General features: G+C 41.8%; 2 protein-coding genes across 2 annotated transcripts; both read right to left on the bottom strand.

Moving 5' to 3' along the window:
- Window positions 1-228: 228 nt before the first annotated feature.
- On the bottom strand, window positions 229-6,103 carry LOC109470027 (G-protein coupled receptor 54-like). Its single transcript, XM_019768804.1, has 5 exons — window positions 5,762-6,103; window positions 5,113-5,248; window positions 1,351-1,604; window positions 1,061-1,198; window positions 229-507 (listed from the first exon to the last, which is right to left on the bottom strand). The coding sequence occupies exons 1-5, from the start codon at window positions 6,101-6,103 to the stop codon at window positions 229-231; spliced, it is 1,149 nt and encodes a 382-aa protein (XP_019624363.1).
- Window positions 6,104-13,876: 7,773 nt separating this feature from the next.
- On the bottom strand, window positions 13,877-27,360 carry LOC109470041 (extracellular serine proteinase-like). Its single transcript, XM_019768818.1, has 13 exons — window positions 26,850-27,360; window positions 24,989-25,187; window positions 23,395-23,524; window positions 21,745-21,866; window positions 20,867-21,031; window positions 20,530-20,581; window positions 19,826-19,965; window positions 18,627-18,798; window positions 18,026-18,205; window positions 16,491-16,639; window positions 15,955-16,150; window positions 15,283-15,494; window positions 13,877-14,464 (listed from the first exon to the last, which is right to left on the bottom strand). The coding sequence occupies exons 1-13, from the start codon at window positions 27,080-27,082 to the stop codon at window positions 14,300-14,302; spliced, it is 2,115 nt and encodes a 704-aa protein (XP_019624377.1). The 5' UTR covers window positions 27,083-27,360; the 3' UTR covers window positions 13,877-14,299.
- Window positions 27,361-27,520: the final 160 nt, after the last annotated feature.

Genomic DNA, 27,520 nt, shown 5'->3' with positions numbered 1-27,520 from the left:
CGGAATTGACTATAAAATAAACTGAAATAAAATAAAATAAAATAAAATAAAATAAAATAAAATAAAATAAAATAAAATAAAATAAAATAAAATAAAATAAAATAAAATAAAATAAAATAAAATAAAATAAAATAAAATAAAATAAAATAAAATAAAATAAAATAAAATAAAATAAAATAACCAGGCACGGTTTGGGACAAGGCAAGGTTTGGGACACAGCAAAGGGCTTTACACAGTAGTTTCTGTTTCGATATGCGGACGAACTGTCTGTGCTTCGACGCAAACAAGAACCGGGCTCTTCCTCAGCTTCGCGGGTACCACCAGAGGACGTCCCGAGCTGGACGACGTGGTTTTAGGCGTCTTGGACCGTGGCGCCAGGCCGGGCTGTTTCTTCTCCTTGGCGGCACAGAAGGCGCTCTTGACGCAGGTGCGGAAGTCATCTCTAGCCATGGCATAGATGAAGGGGTTGGTGGCTGAATTGGTGTAGGTGAGGATCAGCGCAGTCACCTACAGGAGCAAAAAGGTTTGTTGTACATAACTCCTTTAAATTTACAACAAACCGGCACATGCTGTCCAGTTCTAGAATTCTGTGGGGCCTCGGTAGCCTGGGTGCCATATTGCCCTCAAAGTTACCTACAGCTCCCTACTGAAGCTGACAACCAGGCTTCAGTCTCGCAGGTTTGTGTGTTTTTAAAACAGACGAAAATTAATGCGTGCGTGTCATGTGAGGCCTAACACCAATACATCCGAAGTTGGCAACAGACATAAACACTATGAAGATTGACACGTTCTTTGCACGAAAAATTAAAGAGGCCATCTAACTCAGGGCATTACAACCATCCCTCAACAGAGACGGGGGGGGGCGCCACAGGCTTTCTGCAACCTATGATCCACTGCTCATGGAGTCAGGTGTGTTATCTGCGTGACGTCACGGAAGCGGTGGATTGGTCATTCCTTGACAAAGACTGGAGTTGTACAGTACAGTCAAAAATGTGGGTGAGTTCAATTTGTTGTGTTGGAAATTACAGTTTAAACTTGCTTCATAAAGATTGACACGTACCTTGATCCAGTGCAAGGCGTTTGTTATCTCCTTCACCTCAGTCAGCATAGCCCAGAGGTTGATGACGTGGTTTGGGAGCCAACAGACTGCGAACACGGCCACCACTCCGATCACCATACACGCAGTCCGTCTGGTCCGCTGGAAAACAATCGGAGGTTTAAGATTGCAGACATGGTTTTATGGATACAGGTTAATTCCAACACACAGTTTGAAGAGAGATCAATTTTTCAGTGACCACTGTCACCTTCATCAGGAACTATTATTTTATATAGCATGTGGTAAACCGCTACCTTTTTCCTCTGTGTGTCCATCTGGTTGGTGTCTGACTGGAACCGGTTGTAGAGGCGGTAGACGATGGCTGAGCACGTGAACAGGCACACGGCCAGGGGGAGGAAGTACAGGAACAGTATCGAGAAGATCTGGTAGCCTCGCTCCCAGGCCTTTGACGGGTACACTGGGCGGCAGATCTTCAGACTTTCTCCGTACCATGTGATGGTCACCAGGCGGTAGTACAGAGCTGTCGGTAGAGGCATGATGAACGAGGCTATGGACGGAAAGAAAAGCTCAGTTTTAAAAAATTAATTCAGTATACCGAAGACTACCATTCATTCATTCATTCATTCATTCATTCATTCATTCATTCATTCATTCATGTAAAAAAAAGTACATCATTAAAATAATACGAAAACGCTAGAGATATACAAATAATACAGAAAAAAACTAGATGCATAGTAAATTGTCTTTCGGAAGATAGAGTTCCTGTAAAGGGCATCAGATCTTAGAAGGCGAATGCTGATTGAGTTATGGGAGGAAAGTAATCGTTTTAAGAAAGAGTAACAAATCCTCCTCCGCCTAGTTTCAAATGTGTCAGTATAGTGGTAGACAAACATCTCGCTAGCACTACATCGCCGAGGTAAATTCATGATAATACTATCATGAAGGTTGGGAGCTGCCCAAGTCCTACCTACCCCTACTCCGCAAGGAGGCGGGGGAGGTCAGAAGATCCAAACAAGTCTCGACCTAGTCTCGTGTTCTCGCGAGACTAGGTCACTCCGTGATCAAGGTGTACAGTCGACACCGAAAATTTGGAGGTACGTGATTTACCTTACAAAAATACAGTCACTGATCGAAGAATTTCTACTAACTGTTAATTATACGTGACTGATGAACCTCTTCAACGATGATAATACTACCATTTCCTATACCAGAATTACTTGGACTTCAATTGAGTTGAATAGCAAAATTAAGCAGTGCGTTACACGTAACAAAATTCCTGCTGTATGGTATACAGGGGAAAATGTAGTAAAACATATAGGCGTTAGACGTTCCTGTAATGATTACAAAATGCCAATTTTCATTCCATACTACCATTTCATCCTACACATCACACACTTGTATTGGGTAGCTTATGGACCTGTCCTTATGTGCCAATAGTTGGCATACTTTGAACACTTGTTGTGCAATCAATGTTTTTATTAAAGAATTCCAGCCAAGGGACTTTCTTATGCAGTTTCTAGTATCCGAAAAATGCTTTTGAATTTCCTTCGTTGGTATTAGAAGAAATGTAACTGAAAACATGAACTCTAGTAACCCGGTGCCATAATATTCACGTCGATAAAATTGCCTTCGTAGAATGTCTTGCACATTTTAAGTATTTATGCTTCGTTAGATTACATATGGTGGGTTTTCTTTACTCAATTTTTAGATCTTTATATTCAATTTTATTACTAAGGTGGCTGTCTCCTTGTACTGGCATAATGATGAAAGCGCCAAAAACTGTTTGGATCATACTAAGCAGCTAGCAGTAAAATGAATTTTGTCCTATTCGCACGCTCGCATCAGTTTTAGGGTTCCCAGAGGATGTCATCCATATAATCAAATCAACATGGCATAACATTACAGATACATTATTATAAATTATAAATAAATAAAACCCAACAGAGCTTCTACGCCGTCTCATTTCTACTTATTATTATTTCGTATATCGTATTGCTACTGTATGATATTGATATTTTATCATGAGTTTTGTGTTATAATAGTTTGTTTATGTAGTACGTGTCAGTGGTAACCGCTCCCCGCCTGCTGCCACATGTTATGCCTTGTTGCATTTTCAAAAGGCCATGTTGATTTGATTATATGGATGACATCCTCTGGGAACCCCAAAACTGCGGCGAGCGTGCGAATAATGCGAAGAATTTTGGCTTTATTACGAAATCTACATGGCCATGAAGGTTTAACAAATGACTAAACATACAGAATATGCTACGGCGAAAAATAGACTTTTTTGATTTCTTCACATTTTTTCTTTTCCTTTGCAATTAATTTTGGCATTCTACGACATCAGTATCGTTTTTTTTATATTTCTTTTACAGCATATAATTGTTCATTTTACTGCTAGCTGCTTTGTATGATTTGCAATATGATTCAAACAATTTTTTTGGAATTGGACAAAAATTCATGCGGATGTCATCCATATGTCATGATCGTATCAAGATGGCCGAAGTAACGTAAAGTACATTCAATCACTTTTGCATGTAGGCGTGCACCTGAATGGCACCCGTACCATGAAATAGCTCTCCTGCTGTAAACTCACAGAGAGCACAGGTCGCGTTCGCACAAGACTTCACTAAGATGTGTCTAAAAGCAATCTGAGGAGGTTTGTCAGTACAAGACAACCTGGAAGAAAGCCTGAGAGGCTGAAAACAGTGCAAACAGTGCAAAAGACGAAATCTTACAACGTCGTATCATCCGTAAATAATTTCATCAGTTTGGTAAACGAATGAATAGCAAAGTTCTTTGATCACAACCATTCATTTTTCACGAGCCGACGTTTCGATGACCATCTGTCATCTTCATCAGGGCAATTCTGAGTGCACAGTAAACCAGTCAGAATTGCCCTGATGAAGATGACAGACGGTCATCGAAACGTCGGCTCGTGAAACATAAATGGATGTGATCAAAGAACTTTGCTATTAAACGTCGTATCATATTTTGAAAATGAAAAAAAAAGCTATGAAGATAGTGGAACGATTCCGTGAACTGAATTGCGTTCAGGTAGACTGTGGCAAGGATTTCTACATCATGTCATATCATAATGTTCGGATAAGGGGCGGTAATATTTGGTAGTAAATAATTACATAATATTATAAAGAAGAAACCAAGCAAACAAATACAGGAACTCTATCTTCCCGTTCAGGTCAGAAAATGTTTTGGTCAGAGGACAGGGGTACTATTAATAATCTCCAAGCAGATGTTTCGGTGGACTGTATCCATTCGCCACCCCACATTTGAGTACATGGATACAGTCTGACCAATGGATACTGTCTGGCCGATTTGATACTGTATTTTGCAGCCACCGAAAGATATGCTTGCAGATTGTTCTATATGCTCGTACATCTATAACTGCGTCAAGAAGCAAAAAGAAGTTGAACATGTAAGTAGTAGATCACATTAGTATGTATAGTTTAAGTGTCATTGCTGTATCATTTTCCTTGTCTATTCATGACCTGTACTTAGCTTGTTAGAGCACAAACGTACAACAAGAATTCGGAGATCTCAAACCTCCATGAAATATATGAGTTTTTGTAAATGTGTTTGCACAGTACACTACACTACACTACAGTACAGAACAAAATAACACAGGTTTTTGCCCTGAAATAGGTCAGGCTGTCAACTCAGTACATGTGGGCTATGCCATAGGGACCTCATCAATCAAACCCGGGTAGCCGCGCTTCCTGACCACACGTGTTTTGCATTAAACCGGCACATCTGTTTTCCCTCAAAATACAAAAGTTCTGCTGCAGTACCAAGGTCAGCCATCAGGAGGCCCATATTTGACCTTGACCTTTGGCTTCCTAAGACCTACCAGCATACCAAATATCATCACAATCCATAAAGGCGTTCTGAAGTTATGCTGACTACAAATGTGCGGAAACACACACACACACACACACACACACATACACACACACACGCGCGCGCGCGCAATACCTCCATTTTTCATGGAGGTAATAAAGGTCTTTCATTCATTAATTAATTGAAATGCAGGTTACCGATCCAGATGATGATACTGCCGATGATGGCCACTCTTTTCCGGCGGAAGGTCAGTGACAGCATCGGGTGCAATATGGCAATGTAGCGGTCAAGGCTGAGCAAGGCCAGGGTCAAGCAGGTTGCCTGGACAGTCACCTAATGGTTGTAGAAAAAAATGTAAAAACATAGCAAAGTTAACAATGAAGATGTGGCGGTTGAAATAGATAAATGAATAATGACAATGATAATAACAATGATGATTATTATCTATATATATAATAGCCACATACAACAGTTTTTCTTTTCCTACTGTTATAATGATACGTTTATTCCAAATTCCTGCCCGAAAAAAGCTACTTGCCAATAACAAAGATAAGAGAACATTGAAACAGAGTAAAACATATACATAATACAAGATATTTAATTACCTTAAGGAATAGCTATGTCTAAAGTAAAGCTATGTCTGGAGGGTTTGACTTCTCTTTTGTAAACCATGGAAGAAGTACATGTAATGTCCCACCTTTTCCAAAATTGGTGAGTTTTGAGTAGTTAAAAGAATAGTATTTTGGGGGAAATTGGGATAAATTGTAGAAGTTTGATTAGACAACTCATTTCGAGCGTTGTTCTAAACCAACAGTTTGAGATAAAGTGTTCTAAGCAAAAGATTACCTGCATGAGGTAGTTGACGAACTTGCACATCGCCTGTCCAAACACGTAGGACGTGGTCACGTAGTTGACCGCAGTGAAAGGCACGCAGCACAGCAGGAAGGCCAGGTCAGTGACCGCCAGGTTGACCAGATAATAAGTGGTGACCGTCCGCATCTTTTTGAAGAGGGCCACCACATAGATGACTAGGAAGTTCCCGGCAACCCCCACCAGGAAAATGAAGCCAAAGATGATGGGAGGGACGTAGTCCTGCCAGGAGATTTGGATCGGACCGGGGTCGATTTCGGTGCCGTTGGAAAGACTGGGGTCGTTCTGTAACGTCATGTTACTGAACATGGCGTCCATCGAGAAGTCGGAGTGGTTGACGCCGTTCTGTAGCGACAAAAACGCCGATGAATGCCATGAGGTGGAAAATCTTTTTAAAGATGCTTTTATTGATTGATTGATTGATTGATTGATTGATCTTAAAAACAGTTGGGTGATACCTTCAGTTTAGGACAACTAATTTCTAAGGTAGCCCAACAGAACAAGAAACAAAGGACAATCAAATAATTAAACATGGAGATAATAAGTAATATGGACAAAGAGTACAAGTAATCAATCATTAGAAACAAGACATGTCAACCAAAACAAAGTCTAAATCATAAGGCATAATCATAGTCCGTGCCATTCCAGTCGAAAGATAAGTCAGTCCATGAGGTCAGGGGTCCTAATCAGAAACAAATATCTTGTCTACTAACTGAAAAAGGAAGTCCTGTTAAATTTTCTTGAAAATTTCTATTCATAAACATCAAAAATATTACATTCACTGAAGAATGTAGAAGTTTACATACACATGTCTTGTAGAAGTATAAATCAAATCAAATCAAGTATTCTTGATTTTTTCTTAAATGTTCCCAGAAGAAAACAGTGCTACCTTGGTGACAGTCTAGCTTTGGTAACAATATGGGCGATTTTTTGTACCGTTCTGTGCGGCAATATGGTATCTGTATCGGTATAGCGGGGAATGGCTCTATCATAGAAGGGATAGAACTCCTCCCTAGCAGCTATGAAACAAAACAAAACTTTTGTTCCATATGTACACAGAGTCCACAAACTCTAGGTGTGTGGCTTTGGATGGGGTTGTTTAAACACGGGTGTAATTTCCGCACGAGAAAAGAGCGGTACTCACCGAAAGGAATTCCTTCAACCACACCGGTAGCATGTTATCCGGCTGCAAGAGAAAATACGGGGTATTATAGATGTGACTAAAATATAGACCGTTGGGAGAAATTGTAAACCTGACCGGACATAAACAGTTCGCTTGTTCACATGGCGGGTAAAAACGTCAACAAAACAAATGGCCGGGCCAAAACAGCAACTGCGGGCGACCGTGGTCACTTTGCACCTTTTTATTCGATCCAGGGGAAACTGGAAAATAGATAGACACTAACATCAGATGCTCACATCTTCAACAAGAACACCTGATGAAAGTATTACGCGTGGGCAAAACGAAGAATATGCAGAAGGTTGTCATGGCACCGGCGAACTTTATGGCATGGGCACAACGGGCGAAGCTTTAAAATGTGGAATGGATAATCAGTATGTTACCTCCATCGATCAAGTAGAGAAATCGGGTGAAGAGGCTGCTAGTACTGATGCATTAGATCGTGGGACTATGTTAGATGGTACACCTGGTCCTAGCGATGAATATAGAACAGAATAGAGTTCCCCGATCTCATACCTTCGCCAAATGATGTTAATCTTTATGACTGACAAATTATACATTAGATTATTCCCCCCTGATTTAACAAATAGGAACCTAATTTTCATGAATTATATCATTTTATCATAATCTCAACCAAAAGACAGTCTTATATTAACAAACAATGCATTCTAGTATTTCCTACTAAATTATGCAAATGAGGTCCTGATTTGAATAAATTATGTTTAATGATGTTCACCTCAACTTAACTTTCAAATACCACAAGTATGAAATTCCAGGCAGTTATCATTACATAATTATAAAATTTTCTCATTAATTATGCAAATTAAGTCATAATTAACATAATCAATATCTGCCTGTGTTTCTCTCCTTATCAATTACCAATGTCACAAGCTTCAATTGTCTTATCATGGAATGCAGCTGATTTATAGAATTTCCCCATAAATTATGCAAATTACATCCATATTTGCATAATTGTCACATAATTATATTAAGCATCATGTAAGCTACCTACATACCAAAAATCACGACGATCCGTCAACCCGTTCTTGAGTTATCCTCTTTTGAATATTTTCAAGAATATATCCCTGCAGTTCCAGAGCAAGCTGCTAGGGGGCCCAAACTCACGTCACTTCTTCCCCAGCATAAGAGCTACCTACCCCCCAAATTTCATCACCATAACATGTCTAGATCATGAGATACCAAAACCGGAAGTTCAGCTGCAGTACCATAACAAGCCGCTAGGGGGTCCAAAATCTAATCATTTTGAGGTCTCATCAAGACCTACCCACCTACCAAATATCAAGACAATCCATCAAGGCCTTCTCAAGTTATCGTGTTTACAGACAGACAGACAGACACACACACACACACACACACACACACACACACATACACGAACGCCTCTGAAAACATAACCTTCTTGGCGAAGGTAATCATGGCCTAACTGTACTAGTCTGTGCAAGATGGCATCAGGTCGCCCGGGGCTCTTGCAACATGCTCCTTCCGAACATGTGCACGCCCCTCGCTTACTCATTTCAGGAAATGTAAGGTCATGGCAGGATGTAAGATGTTCTAAATGGACGAGATAAAACCAGAAGCACAGTGGGAGAGTGAGGTCAGAAAGGGTATGAAACATGAAGTGCCGGCTGCGCTAGGCTGACGTTCTTCCTGCCAATTAGAACTAGCTACTGGTAGATAGAAATACAAATCTATTAACTTATATATGATTATGAATGAAATTCTTAGTAAAAAGTAAATTCTAAGAAAAGTCACCAAATTTGACGGTTCATGCGCTATCCGAGGTAAAAGTTGGCCCAGGGCCCCAAAGCCCCCCCCCCCTTCTGCCTTTTCGTCGTAATTGCTTTGTACTTCATCGCGTCTATATCATACCTCTTTTATCTATGAAGAAAAAACTACAGGTTTTTTTAAATAAAAGAAATTAGTGCAAAGAGAAACGGTTACTAAGCCATAGAAATACAGCCGGTCTCAACACCACGGGCCTTCCTTTAAAATTGATATATTTCTTTTAAAAATATCAACAGGACTAGAGAAGAAATATAATATGCATAGCAACAGTGACAAAATTTATCAACAATATCCTAATGTAACAGAAAGAAATGATGATTCTTTCTGGAAACAGACCTGTCATTATAAAGATATATTTAAAGGCTGTTTTCAGAGTCAGGTATATTTCTCGTGTATGGCAGAACGGAATGGAACGCTGTAATAGGGACGATCTAGGCATAGGGACCAGTTGATTTTGACATACTGATATCATCTATTGAACCTGATCCAAGCCACTAAACATCAAGATATCCAGCCATACTTAATAAAGAACTAAAGAACCACAAAGACTTAGTCAGACTCAAGAACTTCTAGAGAAAGGTCGATCAAAAAAAATTGTCTTCAAAGTCTCCCGGTCCTTCAAGCGTGTTTGAGCATATATATATATATCTAGACACACATCTGACACGCACTTATAACCACTGTATGTGTCCAGAGATGAAAGAATACTATAGCAGAAAACTCGTTGAAAGCCAGCTGATTACATCACAAGGATAGTGAAAATTCCAAAGTAAATAGCACATTTAGAAAAGAAAAGAAAACGGAAAATAGCACTGAACAATGTATAGAAACAATGGACAAAAAGGCAACCTCTATTTACTCAAGCCTTGCTCGGGTATTTTTTTAATAACCATATGGTGACTGGAACTAAGAACATCCTTTATCAATTCTCCTCATTCACAAGATCGAGATATTTTCGTCAACAGGTACCAGATACACAATCTTGATTTCTTGTCCGAACTAGAAAGAAAAGAAAGCCTTTCTCATATTTTAGTTAATGTTATAGTCTGTGTTTCAAACTGCGATGGTATAAAAAAGTATCTCATCTTATCTATCCCTTAGTCTAATTATTTGACAATTGCGGTACCATAGATTATCTGACAACCAGTTTTCTCCGCCGTTTTCTGTTTCTCTTATTGTTTTACTTATCGTGCCATGACGGTCCATTCTCTGATGTTATCTTATCATCATTTTCCACTTCCTACCCGTCTAAGATAGTATAGTCGTGGTACAAGCAAAATATTGATAAAGAAACATAATTATAACTTGTTTTCCATCCGAAAAGACTGGAAGAAACCACAAAATATATCACTGTATAAAAAAAAAATGTTGTACTTACCGCAGACATGTCTGTCGCGAGGCGTACCGGCTAGCCGACTGAGGCAGCTGGAATATCAGCTCCTGTGCGGCGGCAGTTCACAACATTGCCCCCGCGGCGGTACCAAATTAAGCATGTGTCAGACGTACCGAGAGACTTTCATTCTACCTTTTCTTACAACAGCAGAGAAAAGATTTAGTCGATGTAGTCCTCATATCACCAACAGAACAGTGACCAACTGACAAAAAACACCAAAACGCTAAAGCCAACGGTGTTTATGTTTATGTTTATGTTTATGTTTATGTTTATGTTTATGTTTATGTTTATGTTTATGTTTATGTTTATGTTTATGTTTATGTTTATGTTTATGTTTATGTTTATGAGGAACTCTATTAGTAAAAACAACAGTTTCTTACTACTCTTCCTGGAGTCCTTTACATTAAAATTACATCATAATAATGACACAATTCCACTGTCATCACAATATTGCAAATATTTATATTACAAATTCTTAATAAAATACTTCAATATAGCAACTACACTATAATTACCCAATAACTACTATATATTAACATTACAATATAACAACTACACCATAATTACTAAATTAATAACCACATAAATAACACAACTTGATACCGATTGATAATAAATGCCAAACCCTTCACGACTACTAGTTGCAGGTTGGTCAGCTAACAACGCGCAATAAGAAGAATTATATAAAAAAACAACGTAGTTTTTTTTTTTAAATTTACTTTTTTACTTCATAGGTCACCACAAAACAAGGCTCATGGGAGCCACTCAAATGTTACTGTACAGCCATTGAGGACAGATGTTTGTTGACCATAGACTTGAAGAGCTTAAGGTTATACTCATAAGGGATGCAATCACGAGGTAGCTTATTCCAAGTGGGAGATCAGCTGCAGGGGCACACCAATTGTTTGGTCTTCCATAGCTGATTAATTCAGCTTCAAATTGTCGTCAGCGAAGCATCCACTGGTTGACACCCGCAGTGCTTCCTGTTATTGCCAATAGATGTAACTTTATTAAAGATTCACGTTTCCATTGATGTACACAACACAGCCCGACGTCGACGTCGACTAAATAAAATAAAATGAAAACTATACAAGGTCGTTAACAGTTGGCAAACGGCCGATTCTATGAGGAACGGCAACCTTTGATTGTATTACAAGGTTCCGTCAACACTGTAATGTTTCGTGGCGTATAGGATCAGTGTTATATTAGTTAGACCACACCGTAAATTGGATGACATCCTCTGAAGGGCCCCTAAACTAGTACTAGTGCGCGCGTGCGAATAAAAAACATTCGGCCCAAAATAAAAATTTGGTACTTCGGGAGATACGGAATACAGCGTGTTGTATTCTATATAACGTTATATTCTTTGAAACTTTAGACGCCTTCCTTTCTTTGTACTCATCTTGTTCTCTTTTTGCGTTTTTGCTTACGCGTTACGGTTTTGTTTGACGTCAGGGAAATGTGGATAAATAGGATAAAAAGGAGTTCAGAAATATTGGAGGTTGATGTTTACCTTTGATACCTTTTATTAAACTCTACAGTTTGTGATGGTACACACAGCATGTTCGGCATGTGCTTTCATGTATGTAATAGCAATTTTTGTTTCATGTTGTTTTGACGGAAGTGTGATGTTTTTCAATCATAGATCCAAATGATAAAGCTACCGAAGATGGCAACGCCCCGAGGTGCACTAGAGCATATATTACCGGTGTCACAGCGATTTCACCCCCCCTCCCCCCGTGTACACTATACGACATCCAGTACGTTTCTAGCGGGGACCAATCATAGGGCTGCTGACAAGTCACTGACTAGCAGCTATTAGCACCTTGTTTCATATAAATACCATAAACTCAACCCAAGCGCGTAATTGTTGCTTACTTCAGTACTAACAAGGAGGTTTAATACTGTATTTAACCAAGGACTTCCACAATCAGTTTGTAAAATCTTCTGGATAGACAAATCGAAATGGGACTTTAGACATGAAGTTTTACACATACAAATGGGGCTGCATTAGCGCTATGGAGCGATCACTACGGGAAGGAACGGATCTTAGCGAAGCCGAGATTTGTGAAGCAATTCCAACCTATCGAAGACGGGCCGCCAAACACAAAAATGGAGGCAAATTACAGACAACAAGCCAACAAAGACAACATCATCAGACCAAGAAACAAAGGCAAAGCGTCGGAAAAAAATAAAACAGACTCACAAGCAGATTGTTCTGCTTGGAGAACACCACAGCAAAGTTCAAGCACGCACGGTGGGCAACTATACACCGTACCACAGGTATGGCAGGTACACAAATCTGATTAACAACTCTAACTATATTATTACGGGTTCGGTTAAAGCAGGAAAGTAACCTCCTTGGTTGAAATATTCCCTGTTGCTATGCTCAACAGCATAGGCATCTCAACAACGCAGGATTTGAGCTGGTCATTGGTAAAATAGTTCCCCGACATTCGTAATTCCCCGAATACTGCGAAATACTGTGATTAGAATTATTCAACAAATTTGTGTACTTGGACATGTATAAACAGAAGTTTTCGAGGAAACAACTTTTTTTGTTTGAGGCGAAATCGCTAAAGCTAGAGGGACGAGGTGGGGGAACCAAATTACTAGTAGGGTCGTGTGGCGCAGTCGGTAGTGCGTTCGGATCACACCCAAGAGGTCGCGGTTTCGAACCCTGCCCATGTCACCGAACTTGTGCCCTTGGGAAAGGCTCTTTACACGACTTTCCTCGCTTCACTCAGGTGGAAATGAGTATCTATAGCTTCGGTTAGGGACGTCCCTCGGATAGGACGTTAAATGGAGGTCCCGTGTTTGGGGAGAGCCACACCCCACGCATGTTAAAGAACCCACTGTACTTATCGAAAAGAGTAGGGGACCTTCCCGGTGTGAGTGGTTTAAATCTTACAGCCCGGTCTTACGCAGCTTGTACATGTACGCACATGTACAAAACTGGTGTGTTACACCTAAAGGCGGTTTACCAGTTATGCGAAACAAACAAACAAACTAGCGGGGAAATTGCTAGAGATCTCGAAAAGGGGAGGACGAAATCGCTATAGATTTAGGCCCTGTTCATATGAAGTTAGTGAAGGCGCTTTACACGTGGTTTCCCCCGAAACCGCTTTCAAGTGGCTCCATCTGAACGCTCCAAATCACATTGAAAGCGCCTTGATCCCAAACCACTTCTAGAGGTGGTTTCGAATAGATTTTCCCGCATCGAGATTTGCGTCTGAACGCAATGTGATTTCAATGTGACTTCGCCTGGTCATGGATTACGGGGTGATATTTCTTTATTTATATGCAATACCAAATTTTACGTGGCAGCAACTTAAAGAGCAGTGATGGTCAAATAATTTGTCCGTTCTAGGACGAACTTCACCGCCTCTGGCGGGACCACGTCGGCATTCGGCCGAGATACGCTGGGAGGGGGGCACCAGCAAGCAGGTCATTGACTCTGACATTAATAACACACTACCTTGCGTGTTATCATCAAACAGCAATTAATGTATATTCGGAGAATGTGTGGCACGTGGACCAGATGTGAGGAATGCGAGTTACCCGAATCGCGGTTCGGGTGACTTCACATGAACAAGGCCTAAGTCCCGGGGAGGGCGAAATCGCGTGACACCGGTCAGTCAGCTAGCCTGAACCGTTACCCAGAGAAAAAATGCAAACAATCCCATTATCTCAATGTGTGACCAATTGCCTGTGGATATAGATTTTATAAAACTGTAAAATTAGAGAGTAAGTGCACATCCACTAGAGATCGAAAGGAGGCGCTAATAAACAGCCACCTGTCCACTAGACAAGGCTCGCATATTGATATATCTGATATTTCGATAGTGATGCTTAGTGGTATTGATGCGAGAATGTAACAGGTATAATAATTAGGCTAAATGAATAAATGTCTCAACATTAAATGTTTCATTTGGCGTCCTTCCATTGAACAAATCTCATATTAAAGATGATATTATTTGACCAAGGAGGTTTAAACCTACTTTATCTGACAAGAATGACATCTTGGCTTTGGAATGGCACTTTCCAACAACACTATTCAAGAGGTAGTAGTGACTTCGCACATACAGAAATGAAATGATGATATTCCTTTCCAAAAAAACGTCAAAAAGTGCACTTAGAAAAGTCCCCTTTTTCTCTTGCAGCATATTGCAACAGCCTTCACGCCCTGGCCACGTGCCATACACTTGTTGTCCACGGGATAGGCACCCTCCGCTCGACCGTCGTTCACGTGCACATTACAGCCGGTCAACACGGTGTCTGAAGGACAGGTGACAGCAACCTGACAACAACAACAACAAAAAAGACATTGGTGACTTAATGCGTGCGAAGTTGAAAAACTGAGCTAAACATTTTATTTCACAATACTTCAACGTGCAAACTTCTTGCCTCCACCTACATAGTCTCCACCAGACTCCTTTGCAGGCTGAAAATAGTAGAAATCGGCCTAGAAAGAATGTAGCTGGCCAGGCGAGTACTACTAGTTAGCCGGCAATATAGAGGGTCCAGTTTTGTAGGCAAACTGGACCCTCTATGGCCGGCCAACTGCCCTGGCCAGCTATATTCTTTTTAGGCCGATTTCTACTGTTTATTCAGCCTGCGAAGGAGTCTGGTGGAGACTAGGTTGAGGATATAAATTGATAACTCCGAATCATTATCTGTGCGTTAAGAATAAACGACCGCCATATTGGATCTATGGGCTCCTCCAACATGGCGGCGGCTATCAAATACATAACCCATGGCATGTGAACATGTGACGTCATTAATATATGATGTAACTCACAAATACATCATTGTACATAATATTAATAGTAGAAGTCAAGTAGAAAAGTAACATTTGCAAAGTGCATAATGTTGACCTTCGCATATGATCTGCTCTGTTAATTCTTGCTCAAATACATTCATACACATGGTCAGACAGGAGTCTAAATCCCTCCTATAAAATGGCAACATTATGTACCCCAACACCAGTTACTATGGTGACAGACGTCAGCAAAACTAGGTTAGCGTTTGGAACGGAAGAAGAAGAAGAGGAAACGTAGCAAAAGAAAAAAAAACAATATGTTTTCCTTCGGCAAACATAATGAAGTCATTGCTTACCTGATTTTCTCCTCTCTTTGCCTGCTCTGACCAGATGGCCTGGCAGTTCATGTCACGTGACTTGCAGCAGGTGGCGTGCGCCGTGACGTCACTTCCGCCCTGTCCGTTTTGTGCCGCGCACTTCCGGAGCGCGGACGGAAACAGCCCGAAGAGCCGGGACCTTTCCGGCCGGGCGCCGTCTGTGTAACCGGTCTCCGTTCGGGCACTGCACCCTGGGGAGATAATGAATGAATGAATGAATGAATGAATGAATGAATGAATGAATGAATGAATGAATGAATGAATGAATGAATGAATGAATGAATGAATGAATGAATGAATGAATGAATGAATGAATGAATGAATGAATGAATGAATGAATGAATGAATGAATGAATGAATGAATGAATGAATGAATGATCTTTGTTGCTCGATAGTTGTACATGGTACAATGTATGGCAAGGATGACAGTGTGGTCTTGACAATCATACTTGTCAATTCCTCGAAACTAAAACTACCATCACACCAAACGATGTGTTACACCTAACCCTTGCACATCTAACTCTAAACTTAGTCTTAAGCTATCTAATGACAATGCCCCTACTGTACTTACCCTACGGTGACAGCGAGTTCTACTCTGCGATAGGTCTAGGAAAGGATGAATTTTTGAACACCTCAATCCTTGGTACGTACCTACAAGCATGTCGCATGACAACACCGTCCTGTCGCACTTGGCCTTCACCTCCACAGCGTCACGACGTGAAGATTTCCGGGACTCCCTCAGGTAGCAGCGCGCACCTGGCCAGGTGCAACACCTGGCGGCGGCGTACACACCTGTTCCACCTGCGCCATTCACAGCCACGCAAGCCTGCCTGCCACCGGGCAAGTCCTGAAATACGAAACAACGAATCATGTAGAAGTGTACTAGTTCTTAATAGTTTTCTTCAACATTCTGCCAGTACCCGTTGAACGTTTATGTAGAATTTCGATAGAACCATACCAGCTAGTAATATTATTAACTGACATACATTGTACCTGTTACAATCGTTGTGCAAACTTTGACGTGACTTTGACTTGTGGCCAGATATCTAGTCTATCGTGGTTGGGGCAGGCTGTCTATGGGGCTCTATGAGTGTTGTGCCTGTAGGAGTTTTGCATGCCAAGTTCAATAAAGATCTTGCAATTGAATCTTGAAAGAAAAGGCATCACAAAACGTTTGCTGTGCCTACCGTGTTAAACTCTCCTGCCCTCATATCACCTTCAGCAGCCAGGGACGAACATCCCATAATAGTCTCGTTGACGTTGCAGGCGGCAGACGCCGGGTCCCCGTCCCCCCCTCCGGACTTAATGGACCAGACCGTTCGGCAGGCCGGAGTCACTGGCAGGAAAAAGGGGGAGGGAGAAGTGTTATGATCACTGGAAAAACATCATTTGCAAAGCAACTGTATAATGTTTATCTTCACATGGTCTAGCCTAACAAACTACTGCTCTAACTATTCTTATTCAAACACATTCGTATAATTATATGGTGTCCAGTCTCTGCAACATAATGTAACCCGACACCATAGGGTGTCTGTTACAGCACCAGTTACCATGGTGACAGCCGTCTGGCCCAGGTCAATGACCTAATGTGATTGGAACGGAAGAAGAAACGGAGCAATAACAATTTGCGAAGGTGAACACAATAACCATGTCTTCGGGAAGTTAGCAAAAGTTATGATCCTAGAGACAATACCGTTACAAACTTGTTACTTGTTATGTGGATAAACAGTTGATTCCATCATGCAAGGAATAATCCAGGGGTTTAAAACAGAGAAGATTAGATCGGATAACATCAGAGAATGGACCAGCATGACGACACATGAACCACCTTGTGAGGTTGTTCAAAATAAATCGCAACGGAACCGGTTTGGAGCGTTCATGTTCCCAAATGAATGGATTTATTTTGTGGTCGAACAATTGGACTATTAAAGGGATAAATGAGATGAAAAAGTTACAGGGGTGCCAACTATAATTAATACGAATCTTCCGGAATCCATACCAATTTTACGAAAAAAATTCGATCAATTACGAGGAAACATACGAATTTTAGAATTAGTAAGGATCGTATGTTTCCGAGTAATGGATCATATGTATTCCGTAAAATTCGTATGTATCGGATAATGGTAACTAATTGTATGTATTTCGTAGAAATCGTATGGATTCCGTAAGATTCGTATGAATTCCTTTGCTAGCCCTGCTTGTAGCTGCGGGTGTCAATACGAAACAGTTACTCATTACCTATTACACTGCCCTTTACATAACTTCCACCGTTCAGAACTCCTCAGCAAACTTTCTGGGATCTTAGGACACTCTGTTAACTTACATACTCTTTCAGGTATAGAGCGAAACAACTTTTAATTTTGAACGGTTCCCCGGTTTATTCTTTTCGAGTTAACTGTAACATTATGTCAACCGCCCCGAATTACATTTTAGCAACAAAAACGTTTTTAATTCTATTTCTGTCCTTCTCATCTTTTGGGTGGGGAATGCGGACTCTCGCTTTATCAATTCGACTGTTTGTTCTTTTCTTTTACATATATTCTTGGTTAGTGTTTTGGATTGTTTAGTAATATTAGTTTTATTCGTATAAGTGGCGGCGCTAACATAAGTTACCTAACTTGAGCCCGTCGTCATTTTGTCCTGTGCCCTTATTTTGTTTATTGTATGCTGAATAAAAAAATCCTTTGACACCCCTGAGTTAGTGATTTGGACATGTTCGTACCTCCAGGCTGGAAGGCGGCCCGGTCTGGGATGTGGAGCAGCTTGTTGGGGGTCTGGAGCCGCGCGTCTGCCGGCACGTCACTCAGATCTATCCCGTCATTCACCGCGGTCTGCAGCAGCTTCATCCTGATCTGCGCAGGCGTCAGGCTGGGGTCCGAGTCCAACATGGCGACCACGGCACCTGAAGGTCAAGGTCAGGGTAAGGTTATGGTTATGGTCGGGGTCAGGATAAGGTCAAGGTCAGGACAAGGTCAAGGCCAGTGTAATGTCAAGGTCAGGATAAGGTCAAGGTCAGGATAAGGTCAAGGTCAGGGTCAGGGTCAGTGTAATGTCAAGGTCAGGATAAGGTCAAGGTCAGGTAAAGAGGTCAAATACATATGAGCAAATAAACGAAAGATGGTCATAAATGCAATTAAAAGATTTTGAGGTACGCTGGCGGCTTTCTTGTGAATCGCAGTTGCAGTCACACCTTTTGAAAAAGAGTAGGGGCATGCCCCAGTGTGCGATGGCCCAAATATCTATCTGATTATTCACTACGGACTCCAGGAAGAGTAGTGTGACATTCACACTAATGGAGATCCTGAACAAACAAAAAAACAAACCTGCAACAAGTGGAGCAGCAAAAGAGGTCCCGCTGCGGACTCTTGAGCAGGTGTCACACCTGGCGCCTGCACTTCTCACGCGGGTCGCTGGGGCCAGGATGCCCACGCACCGGCCGTAGTTAGTCCCGCGGTACGTGCCGTCTGCCGGGCTGGTGCCGCCAACTGTGATCACCTACGCGAGAAGTAGTGGTGGCAGAATTTATTTATTGTTTTCGTCAAGAAGACGATGTAATCGTTGTGTGGCCTGGTGTGGATTCGTATGTAGGTCGACGTTATAACTCCATTATTTGTCGGCAAGTTTTTGGCGACGTCTCAGGGAGGAGCCTAATGGTGTGTAGTTTGCAAGAATTCAAGGAATAGCACAAGCATTTTGTCCACAGGCCTGTCTCTGACCCACATCTATGCCCACATTCCTGGAAACCCTTGGGAAGACCTCTCTGCTCCGAGTGGCCCTACTTTCTGTGACCCCGGGGCTCGTTCATTATATACTCAGGGAAGGAGTGCACTGTATCTGTCTAGACTTAACAGGTACCAAGACTTAGTCTTCCTCAAAATCATGAAATGACGGCAGTGCCATGCAAACAATAACCCTAACAGCAACCACCGTCTCCATGGCAATGTATGTTTTCATTGCCAGTCTTATTTCAATTTTTGGTGTGCTGTTGTTGAAATGTATTTCAAGTTTTTAAAAAAAATAGACCACCTGGCTTTTCCCAGTCTATTTGTGCTTTTTGTGCCTTTGTCGATTGTATGTATGTATCATAAGTAAAAAAAAATCTGTGAATGGATCTAAATGATATTTGGAAGGTGTGAAGCGGTTATAAAAACAAATTTGACGGTCAAAAATAATGGTTCACCTATGACGTTCCTACGTTGCTGCAGAGATTTGTGTATTTTGGGGTTTCTGTTTGTAGACTACATAACTTGAGAAAACGCGGGCAGTTTTTAATGGTATTCAGTGTTTGGATAGGGACATGAATGACGAAGATCAAGTTCGATAATAGGCCTTCTAGCGGCTTTTTAGGCATTGCAGCGTTAACATAAATACCACCATCTCACCTCGTCCTCGCTGGCCGGTACGTACTTTTTTACTTTAGTACTTGCAAGCATCCCAGCGGTCGTTCCAAACGGACGGAGCATTAAAATGAAAATGATATGTTTCTCTTCTGCGAAGGTAAACATCAATACCACCATCTCACCTCGTCCTCGCTGGCCGGTACGTACTTGCAAGCGTCCTGGCGGTCGTTCCCGGCTGCTGCCACCACAGGCACGCCGGTCCCCACCACCAGTTCCCGGGCCATCTGGTTCAGGGTGGAGGCGTTGGACGCAGTTCGAGGGCCTGAGCATTAGAAACAGATAGAAGTAGGATATAGGGGTTTTGTTTTACACAACCAAACTTGTCTATTACCTTGCTTACTTTTCGGTGTCTGCCACGTTTGGGATTGTGTTCTCGCCGCAAGAACGCCACCTGCATCAGCTAGATATAGCGGCGAGATGCAGTACTCCAGTCAGAAGACACCGAAACGTAAGCAAGGTAAGAGACAAGTTTGGTTGTGTAAAAGAAAATTCCTATATCCTATGCTCTACCAACCTGATGAAACTATTTTCGGCAGATAGAAATACCTTGCAAGACCTGAAAATATCCTTTAAAAGTAAAAAAAAAATGCCACGGCTACTCCTAAAAATGCCGAGCTCGACATGGTACAAAGATCTCGTTTACATTTTATGGATCGCTTCTTAGTCTATAGTCAAATTAATAAGCATTCCATAAGCATTTGTGTTGGAACTGTATGTCCACTGTATGTCTTGATCAAGGAGTGACCTACTCTCGCGAGAACACGAGAATAGATCGAGACCTTCACAAATCGTTTAAAGTCTCATTTCGGACCTAAATTTTTCTTACCTCGAAGAGACATGACGACGACAGACCGCCTCCCCGCTGGGTTCTTTTTCACCTATTTTTTTTTATTGTAATGTTCAGACATTAAGGAAGGTAGTACAACTCAAAGTATATAGCTACGACTTATTTAACGCTGCCACTTATACATAGTCCAATATGAAGCAAATACAGATAATACATATGTGACACAACGTGATAAAGAACAAAGATGTTGGACCATGACCAAATTCCTACTCAATGAAGAACGCATTGAAAAGGTGAGACACAATATTGATGCAAAATCCGAGGAAATATTGAGTTTTAGAAACGTTTTGCTGCTGTAATGAATTGTTGAGTAAACCTGTTTGGCGACGTGGTTGATGCCGAGAAGGATGGTGCTGGAGTCGCCCCTCCCGAGATCGTCCAGCACCCGCACGCTCCTCAGCCGCGCCCCGCCCGCCACTCCGTACCGCCGCCCGCCCACCAGCGCTGCCACGTGCGTGCCGTGTCCGTTCTCATCCGCACCCTGAAACAAGTGCTATATATACTGGAGGCTGATAATAGAATGATGTTCACACTCGGCCACAACTTGGGCAAGACTGATTTGGGAACATTTGCGTCCCGTGCCCGTTCAAATCCGCACCATGAAACAAGCGTATGCATACAAGCACATCTCTGTGAGTGCGGAGGAAGATGACAAAAAAACAAATAAACACATAATCATTTTAATCATCGAAAATAATCTTGTGGTGATCTGTATAGCCGGTATAACCACCCTTCAGCGTAACACACCAGCTTCTGTATCTGTATAGCCGGTATAACCACCCTTCAGCGTAACACACCAGCTTCTGTATCTGTATAGCCGGTATAACCACCCTTCAGCGTAACACACCAGCTTCTGTATCTGTATAGCCGGTATAACCGCCCTTCAGCGTAACATACCAGCTTCTGTATCTGTACAGCCGGTTTAACCGCCCCTCGGTGTAACACACCAGCTTCTGTATCTGTATAACCGCCATTCGGCGTAACACACCAGCTTCTGTATCCGTACCTGTACAGCTGCTATAACCGACCTTCGGCGAAGCACACCAGTATCACAGGCACGCGGCGCGGCGGCAGCTGCCTTTTATTTTTACACCGAACGACCTGTTACACATCCTTTCTTTAGCTAACAAACAAACAAACAAACAAACAACTAAAGCATCTCGTCCCTTGAATATTAACGTTCGCATTACGTACCTGGTTTGTTCCGTCCGGATCGAAGGCGTCGTATCCGGACCAGCTGACTCGGCCCTCGAACTCCTGATGGCTGTACCGGATTCCGGAATCCAAGACATACACGTCAACATCGCTACCTTCACCTGCAGACCAACAAAAATACATATATACACACAAGGAGTAATCTAAAAAATGAACACAGTAGAGGGTGTTATTCCATAAATGACACACAATAAACGTTCGGTTCTGTTTCATATGAAAGACATTCATAGACGAAACTCTAGAAGGAGCATTAAACTTAGCTTGAAATAAAACAAAAAAATTCAGGTCTCAAAATGCTGGAAATAGCGTTTCAGAGGGGTTAAAATTCAAAATTTTCCGGGGGCGGGGGGGGGGGGCGGGGGCATGCCCCGGATCACGCTAGCAGGCTCGCGCCAGCGGCGCTCGCTGACGGACGCCTTCGGTGCTCGAAATCTTGTCCCCTCAATCAAAATTTCCTGCCGCCGCCTCTGAGTATCTATTTGTGACATCCCCTAACAATACTGCCCAACAAAAATTCAAAACCGGAAGTTCTACTGCAGTACCAAGGGAAGCCACTAGGGACCAAAAATCTCATCATTTTCAGTTTTTGTCACACCCTACCAACGCACCAAGTATTAAACCAATTGATTCAGTCGTTCTTGAGTTATCTTGTTGATCAACAGACAGACAGAATGACAGACAGCGGGGTCGTGTGGCGTAGCGGCTGAGTCGGAACCAAGAGGTTCCGGGTTCGAGTCCTGACATGCCACCGATCTTGTGCCTTTGGAAAATGCACTTTACGTGACTTTCTTCACTTAACTCAAGTGAAAATGAGCATTGTTCTGTTCGGTATTTGTCCTTCGCGTTGGTGGCGCCACAAAATAAGTTGATACACAGTGTTCCGTCATCATGTCTACCCATGAAATGATGGAATAAAACTAGAAAGGCCGACCTTTGCTTTGGAGCAAATTCAGCATGACTTCACCACATTTCACGACACGGCAGGAAAATAAGGAGAAATACAAGGGAAAACAATTCTTTACATTGATAAAATATATATAACTATAGTATGAAGTGACAACAGTTGGATACAGCTATCACTTACATTATTGTTTGGGATTTCTAATTTCATACTGCAAACTGTTGATTTTCAAGATAAAAAGAAGCGTTTATGCCCCGCATTCCAATCCTGGAGCAGGAAAGCTCGACATACCAACCAAAACACTTAAATAAAGTTCATGCTGTCAATATGGCTTTGCACAGGTGTTAATTGAGTTAACCAAATCAGATCCGAACAGCCAATCAGCAAGGAGAATAGAGGAAAGCTGCATGCCTATTGGTTGCCTGCTCTACATGCCATTCTGATGACTCATTCCCAAATATGATAACACACTGCTATAGTACATTTTCTATAACACAGCCAAAAAGCTCAAATAAAACCATTCTAAAAGCCTGTTTTACAAAAATGAAAAAAAAAACGCCTGGGGCTATTTGTCCACTCTACCTTCTTGCCAAATTTCATGTTATTTGGCCCAAAAATGAAGGAGTTGAATCAATTTAAAGAAGGAGAAGAAGGAGGAGAAGAAACGTGAGCAAAAAAGAATGAGAGACAGACAAACGCAAATGAAAGAGAAAAAAAAGATTTGGTACCGTTGCGGCGGAATTGCCTCCGATCCAGCGGCAGTGTTGTCTGGTCCAGCCGGTCCAGATGCCATTCTTCCGAGCACATGGCCACGGTTTGAACCTCCTCGATAAAGTCTACGTCACGTAACGTCCGCATCTGTAACCATGACAACGCCCGTTACGTCATCTGTTGATTTTAACTACGAACGCGTAGGACGATTTTTTTATTTTATTCACATGGATTTTGGAGCATTGGATAGGAAGCACTTGTTGTGCTTATGTAAATCCGCTGCTCATAAAACATAATACTGTAAACATAAAGATGACATAAAGTGTAGCATAAACATAAAATAAAAGTGGCTGGCGCACCAATACCCATAGCATATATAACATTATTGAGTTCGGTCAAATCTTCCAGAGTGGTGGATATAGCTGAACACAATATCACAGATACGGCAGTTAGTAGGGTATGGGAGGGAGGGGCTGCCTGTAAGAAGTACAGGTAGAACGATATTCTTCTTGTTATGCCTTGGTGAAATATGTAACGCTACATAGATTCATTATGACTTAAATGATGTAGAGTGCTCGACTAGGAACGAGGAGGTCCCAGGTTCGAGTCCCTACATGCCACCGATCTTGTGCCCTTGGGAAAGGCACTTATCACGACTTTCCTCACTTCATTCAAGTGAAAATGAGTATTGTCTGCCCTGTGTTTGTTTCTATGTATGGGACACAACACCAGCAACTGCTGCCTGTGTCCTACGTGTGTTGTACAGTTACAATTTCCATAAATCAAACCAAATCAACTGTATCTTTATCTAACCCTTACCTCTTCCCTCGTGACCTCAATGAAAAGTGGCCTGCAGACTTATTTGAGCTTCTAAATAATATACCAATACTTTACCAGAACAATTCAACAGTTTTTGTTACATTCAAATCAGACATTCACCAGCACAATACGAGACAACATAACCAATTAAGGCCGATCAAGACTAAATCTACACAAAAACAATTCTTAATGGCGTATATAGGCCCCATCGTCTGGAACAAGTTAAGCCAACTGCTAACAACTGCCAGTCAATTCCTATTTAAAAAAAAAAAAACTTCTAAAAACTTTTTCTTACAAAACCCCAGTACCACTACAATCTGATTTGTTTGTTTTCCTTGTTTTTTTCAATCATTTGTTTTAATCGTTAATTTTTATGTTAATTATCTAACCAATTTATTTCTGTAACAGCGACCTGAATTACATGTATAAGACTTTTGTTTAATTTCCTTTCGTACATATAAAAACTAGTTTACACACATCAGTTATTATTTCTGTGTCTTGATTTTGTTTAATTAATCAATTATTTTCATTGTTTAATTTTGATGTTTAATTCACATATGTTTTGTCATGTATCATAGTTACCTTTGTTTGGGGTAGGCCCTTTAAAAAAACACCTAGGTTTCTGGCCTACCCCGCATATTCTCTTATTGTTATTAGTTGATTATGTACCTTTTTATTTGTGCAAATAATAAATAAATAAACAAATAATAAACAAATAAATGGTTCAAACAAACAAACAAACAAACGAACGAACAAACAAACAAACAAAAGACAGAAAAACATGTCACTTACGATCGTCAGCCCCACGACTGGTAACCTAGCAACGATCACCATGAGCAGTTGGTCCATGACGTCACTGATCTCGCCGAAGTCGAGCTGAACACCGAGTCGCTTGGCTACCCTGGACACGAGATCTACCTTTGCCTGAAATTGTTGAATCACCCTGTCCAGGGTAGTCCGAGTAGCTCCGCCTTTCAGCATTACAATATACCTGGGAAAAAAGGTCAAAGTTGGTTACGTCTGTGAAGGTTAGACATCCAGGTAATGAGATATGCCAGTAAAACAGTTACTCAAGCAACTGGATATGATTTTGGAAACGGTCAGACGTTTTAGGTAAACATCCATTACCTTTCGTAAGTGACACTAAAGCCTTGTTCATGTAAAGTCACCCAAACCGCGATTCTGGTAACTCGCATTCCACACATCTGGTCCACGTGCCATACATTCCTTGCAAACCGTGCCCGATCACGACTCTACGAAACTGCATTCATTGTTTTTTGATGAAAACACGCAAGGTGGCGTGTTATCAATGTCAGGGGTCAACGACCTGCTTGCTGGTGTCCCCCTCCCAGCGTATCTCGGCCGAATGCCGACGTGGTCCCGCCAGAGGCGGTGAAGCTCGTCCTAGAACGGACACATTATTTGACCATTACTTCTCTTTAAGTTGCTGCCACGTAAAATTTTGTATTGCATATAAATAAAGAAATATCACCCCGTAATCCATGACCAGGCGAAGTTACATTGAAATCACATTGCGTTCAGACGCAAATCGCGATGCGGGAAAACCGATTCAAAACCACCCCTAGAAGTGATTTGGGATCGAGGCGCTTTAAATATGATTTGGAGCGTTCAGATGGAGCCACTTGAAACCGGCTTCGGGGTAAACCACATGTAAAGCGCCTTCACTGACTTCACATGAACACGGCCTAAGAGACCAGAGGAGAATTGCAGGTTTGTAAGCACGAATTATTGATTGATATGCAAATACTATTAGGTGAATTGTTTGCAAGCCCAAAAGGAAATGAAAGTTGGTTACGTAAAAAAAAAACAGAGGATAATTTTTACTTATTATATAACGCAAATATCAGCATATATAAATTTCCTCTGTATAAAAACTATTTTCCAGCATTTGAACTTTCGCCCAGGATTTTGTTAATTCCCCCTACCGTTAAAAGCTGTATCATGATCGCCAGGGGGATTTTTTAAACCACCAGTCTTGTTTAATCAGTACGCACCCACTCGACGTGCTCTCATAGAAACACTTCCAGCATCACGCAAGAACAAGGCAACAAGAGATAATTTGACTGAACTGAACCAAAAGCAAACCAGCACCAAAATTATACCATTTCTATCGAGATGTATGTTACATACACCGAGCCTTCCTACGGACATGCGGATCGTAGCGTTTGGCAAAAAGGAGAGTAAACTTGGCCAGGCGAGACAGTCCGCGAACTCTTTCCCTAACCGCGCGACCAGTCAAAACTCCCCGGGGAAAAAATATTCTCCACACATGTATAGCCAGCGTAGTTAGTTTGGTAGAGACTAAAGATATTAGACGTTAAACAAGGACAACAACAACAATAACGTCAAAAACATACACTGCGCCTGCGCGAAATTTCCCCCCAATTTTTTTTCACGGTTTTCGTTGGATTTTTGGTCAAACTTGCATCAAAATTTTGCCTGTTGCAGACGGCATTTTGTCCGACATAACATTTGGAAACTATAGACGGATGTTAACCTTATATGTGCAAATACGGCCTTATATGAGACTTACTGCGGAAGTGCTATGCACAATACATTACGGGTTTAGTGCAGGTGCAGTACGTTCTGCCGAAGTGCTACATGTACATCAAAATCAGTAAGAAGTACTCACTTGTCCTTCACACGCGTCTCTGGATCGCCTCTGAAGACAGGCCTCAAGTTACCATGGTAACCACCTAGGACGGTCTCCATGACGACCGCTGGGACCTCGGGAAGATCCTGCGACTCCTCCCGAGGTTGCTCCCGAGGTCGCTCCCGAGGTCTCCGCCCAACTGACCACGCGCCTTCCGCCAAACACACTCCAAACACGACTGCCACAACGCACCACCTCATCCGCAACAACATTATCAAACTAAGTTTGGCAACTCTAATACAAAACAGCTGTAAATTTCGCTCTCTCAGCCACAAACTTTTAAAAGCAGCCTCGCAGTCTTTTAAACTACCTGCGAACTGAGAATAGGCACTGTAGATACCCTAAACAAAGTTTAAAACTTCTACAAGTACAAAACCACGTTCTCAGTCACACACTTTAAACTGAGCAGCCTCGCAGTCTGAGCGCTACCTGAACTGAGAAAAGGCGCAGAACAGGTCCGAATTTATACACCCCACAGCCGACAACCCAGCGGAAACGCCCGCAGGTTTTCTGCGAAATCTCTGCCAGGTTATACGGGTCAGTACCTTCCCACCGCCGCCGGTGCCTCAAGGAAGATACTAGGACAGGATCCTGACAAATACGTGACTCCGATACTACTTAGGTTTTTCCAATATTCCTGAGACAAGGGG

Source organism: Branchiostoma belcheri, unplaced genomic scaffold (assembly GCF_001625305.1).
Source record: "Branchiostoma belcheri isolate BF01 breed outbred unplaced genomic scaffold, Haploidv18h27 scaffold217, whole genome shotgun sequence".
NCBI lineage: Eukaryota > Metazoa > Chordata > Leptocardii > Amphioxiformes > Branchiostomatidae > Branchiostoma > Branchiostoma belcheri.
Note: the sequence above shows the minus strand (reverse complement) of the source record. Positions and strands in the feature narration are given on the sequence as shown.

What these genes read in the sequence shown, in the direction of transcription:
- LOC109470041 (XM_019768818.1), bottom strand. Translation starts at nt 27,082, where the DNA reads ATGTTGTTGCGGATGAGGTGGTGCGTTGTGGCAGTCGTGTTTGGAGTG. An exon ending in TCAACCACGTCGCCAAACAG is followed by an intron (nt 20,582 to 20,866) that starts GTTTACTCAACA and finishes AAAAAAAAATAG; the next exon opens with GTGAAAAAGAACCCAGCGGG. An exon ending in CGTCGTCATGTCTCTTCGAG is followed by an intron (nt 19,966 to 20,529) that starts GTAAGAAAAATT and finishes TCTAATGCTCAG; the next exon opens with GCCCTCGAACTGCGTCCAAC.
- LOC109470027 (XM_019768804.1), bottom strand. Translation starts at nt 6,103, where the DNA reads ATGGACGCCATGTTCAGTAACATGACGTTACAGAACGACCCCAGTCTT. An exon ending in TCGTCAACTACCTCATGCAG is followed by an intron (nt 5,249 to 5,761) that starts GTAATCTTTTGC and finishes TACAACCATTAG; the next exon opens with GTGACTGTCCAGGCAACCTG. An exon ending in ACGCCTTGCACTGGATCAAG is followed by an intron (nt 508 to 1,060) that starts GTACGTGTCAAT and finishes TTGCTCCTGTAG; the next exon opens with GTGACTGCGCTGATCCTCAC.